The sequence below is a fragment of the Coffea arabica genome, chromosome 1e (genome assembly GCF_036785885.1).
Source record: "Coffea arabica cultivar ET-39 chromosome 1e, Coffea Arabica ET-39 HiFi, whole genome shotgun sequence".
Taxonomy (NCBI): domain Eukaryota; kingdom Viridiplantae; phylum Streptophyta; class Magnoliopsida; order Gentianales; family Rubiaceae; genus Coffea; species Coffea arabica.
In genome coordinates, this window is record NC_092311.1 from 33,716,650 (window position 1) to 33,719,068 (window position 2,419).

Here is a 2,419-nt window from a genome sequence, read left to right on the forward strand (position 1 = left end):
ATATATACAATATATAGTCCATTGTATATTTACATGACTCTTATTAAACAAACATACCACCACAACTCTATCATTGATCAAACACACAAGAAAAACCTTACCCCCAAATAATTAAACACTCCTCCAAAGAAATTTGCTAACTAAACACTTTCCCAAGTTAAACTAAAATAATTGGTCAAGTTGCAAATTCATTCCGAATCTACTCCATATGTGTCACCAAAAAATATTAAAATATGATAACCATATCACGTGAAGCAAGCAATGAAGTTCAAATGTATTTATAACTCAACAAATCTCATAAGCTTCATTGACTAAAAATGAGACATTAACAAGTTAGTAAATATGTGCAACTCCTTCATATTTCCTTAAACTCTCAATGCTATAATGCTCAAATGAATTATTCTAATCCATCAAATCATCCAAGCACTATCATTGGCATCAAAGGGACATTCTTCAAATTTATATTGAAAATAATTCAATAAAATGTAAATATATATTAAGCTCATATTAGAGACATCACCACAAGTTCAATTAATCACCAAAATAACCTAGAAGTAAAGCCCATGCGAGAATTACAAAGAAATACGCAACTAAGAAAATCTTCAAGAAACCCAGTTGTTGGAACTTGCTAGACGAAGAGTTGTAAGAAGAAATCTTGCCTCAAGCTTGTAGATGATTGATAAGAGATGCAAAATGAGTGAAATCCCTCAAAAATTTCTCAAGAAATAGTCCCCAAAATGTGCGGATGAGAGAAATTGAACTTCAAGGTTTCTTGAGCTTAAACTTGAATTTGAATTTTTCGGATGATTTGTCATGGATTCGGATGGATTAAAGTAGCTTCTAGAGTGATTTGCGTGTGGAATCAAGCAAGAAAAACAAGTTAAAGTGAAGATTTGAGAGGTTGGAGGTGGACCAGTGCACCATAAGGAAAGTAGATGAACTGATAACAGATGGAGAATGGAACCAAGTAACACTAAATCGTTGGTTTATAGAAGAGGATATCCAGAAGATAAAGGCTATACCACTAAGTATAACAGGCTGCCAAGATAGATTGTATTGGAGATACACCAATTCAGGTGTGTTCACTGTGAAGTCAGCCTATGATGTAGCAATGAGAGCAAGTCAGCAGCAGCACAAGGAAAGGATGCAAGAGGATAGAGGGGGTACGAGCTATGACCAACAGAGCTCAAAAATCTGGAAAGGGGTGTGGTCCTTACAGATGAAACACAAACTAAAACATTTCATCTGGAGGTGTCTACATCACAGCCTGCCAGTAAATGAACAAATAAGCAGGAGAATAGGTAAAGGCAGTCCAATGTGTAGAAGTTGTGGGGAAGAGGTGAAGACAATCAAACATATGCTGTTTTTTTGCAACACTGCTGAAACCACTTGGAAACTAGCACCAATACAATGGGATGGTTTGAAGGATATGAGAAGCAATTTTGTAAGATGGTGGGAAGGGATATTAGGCGCAAAAAAGAGGGAACAAGGACAGGAGCATATAGCGCTAACTGTAAATATCCTCTGGCAAATATGGAAGACGAGGAACAGGAAAGCTTTTGATGAAAAGGATGCAGATCCAAGGAAGTCAGTACAGAAAGTTGTGGTAGAGTGGAATGAGTATATAGAAGCCCAAAAAGGTATAGATGGAGAGTTCATTCAACAAACAACAAGCTCAAATAGAAGCGAGGAATGGAAGCCACCCTCAAGAGGATAGATAAAGATAAATTCTGATGCTGCGTTTTCACAAAATATGGAGAGAACAGGCACAGGTGCTGTGGCTAGGAATGCAGAAGGAAAACTGATGAAAGCATGGGCAAGAGCTGAACTAAAAGCTAGCGAGCCACAAGTGCAGGAAACAACAGCAATTCAGATGGGAATGCAAATGGCCTGCGATGCAAATTGGAAGGAAGTAGAATTCCAGTCTGACTGCAAGGAGGTAGTGGACATGATCAACAAGGAAAAGGAGCATCATACCAGGATAGCTACTGTCCTTGAAGACATTGCAAATATGAGATGTTTGTTTGAACAATGTACTTTCTCTTTTGTTCATAGAGCTGGAAATAGCTGTGCACATAGCTTAGCAAAATTTGTAGTAAAGCTAAATAAAATGTTGAATGGGAAGAGTGTTTTCCCATGTGGCTCCATGAGAGTGCACAAAAGGATTACAAAGGGGAAAATTCTGATGTATCCAATCTTGTAATATCAAGTTCATGAAATGAAATGAATTTATGATGTTTGACAAAAAAAAAAAAAAGAGAGGTTGGAGGTGGACAAGTAGAGAAGTGCATGCAATGTGGGAGGAAAATGCGAAAGAAAAAATGGCGCAAAATGAATTTGGATGTTGGAAACAAATGCTTTAAAGCCTATCCGAGCAGGAACCGCGGCAGCTTCACGGAACAGTTATAGGGCTGCCTCT

General features: G+C 37.7%; 1 protein-coding gene across 1 annotated transcript; it reads left to right on the plus strand.

Moving 5' to 3' along the window:
- The first annotated feature begins 1,111 nt into the window (after positions 1–1,111).
- LOC113693308 (uncharacterized) lies at positions 1,112–1,717 on the plus strand. The gene has a single exon (XM_027211866.1). The coding sequence runs from the start codon at positions 1,112–1,114 to the stop codon at positions 1,715–1,717; it is 606 nt and encodes a 201-aa protein (XP_027067667.1).
- Positions 1,718–2,419: the final 702 nt, after the last annotated feature.

Excerpts from the sequence above, each read along its gene's own strand:
- LOC113693308 (XM_027211866.1), top strand. The coding sequence starts at position 1,112 with ATGAGAGCAAGTCAGCAGCAGCACAAGGAAAGGATGCAAGAGGATAGA.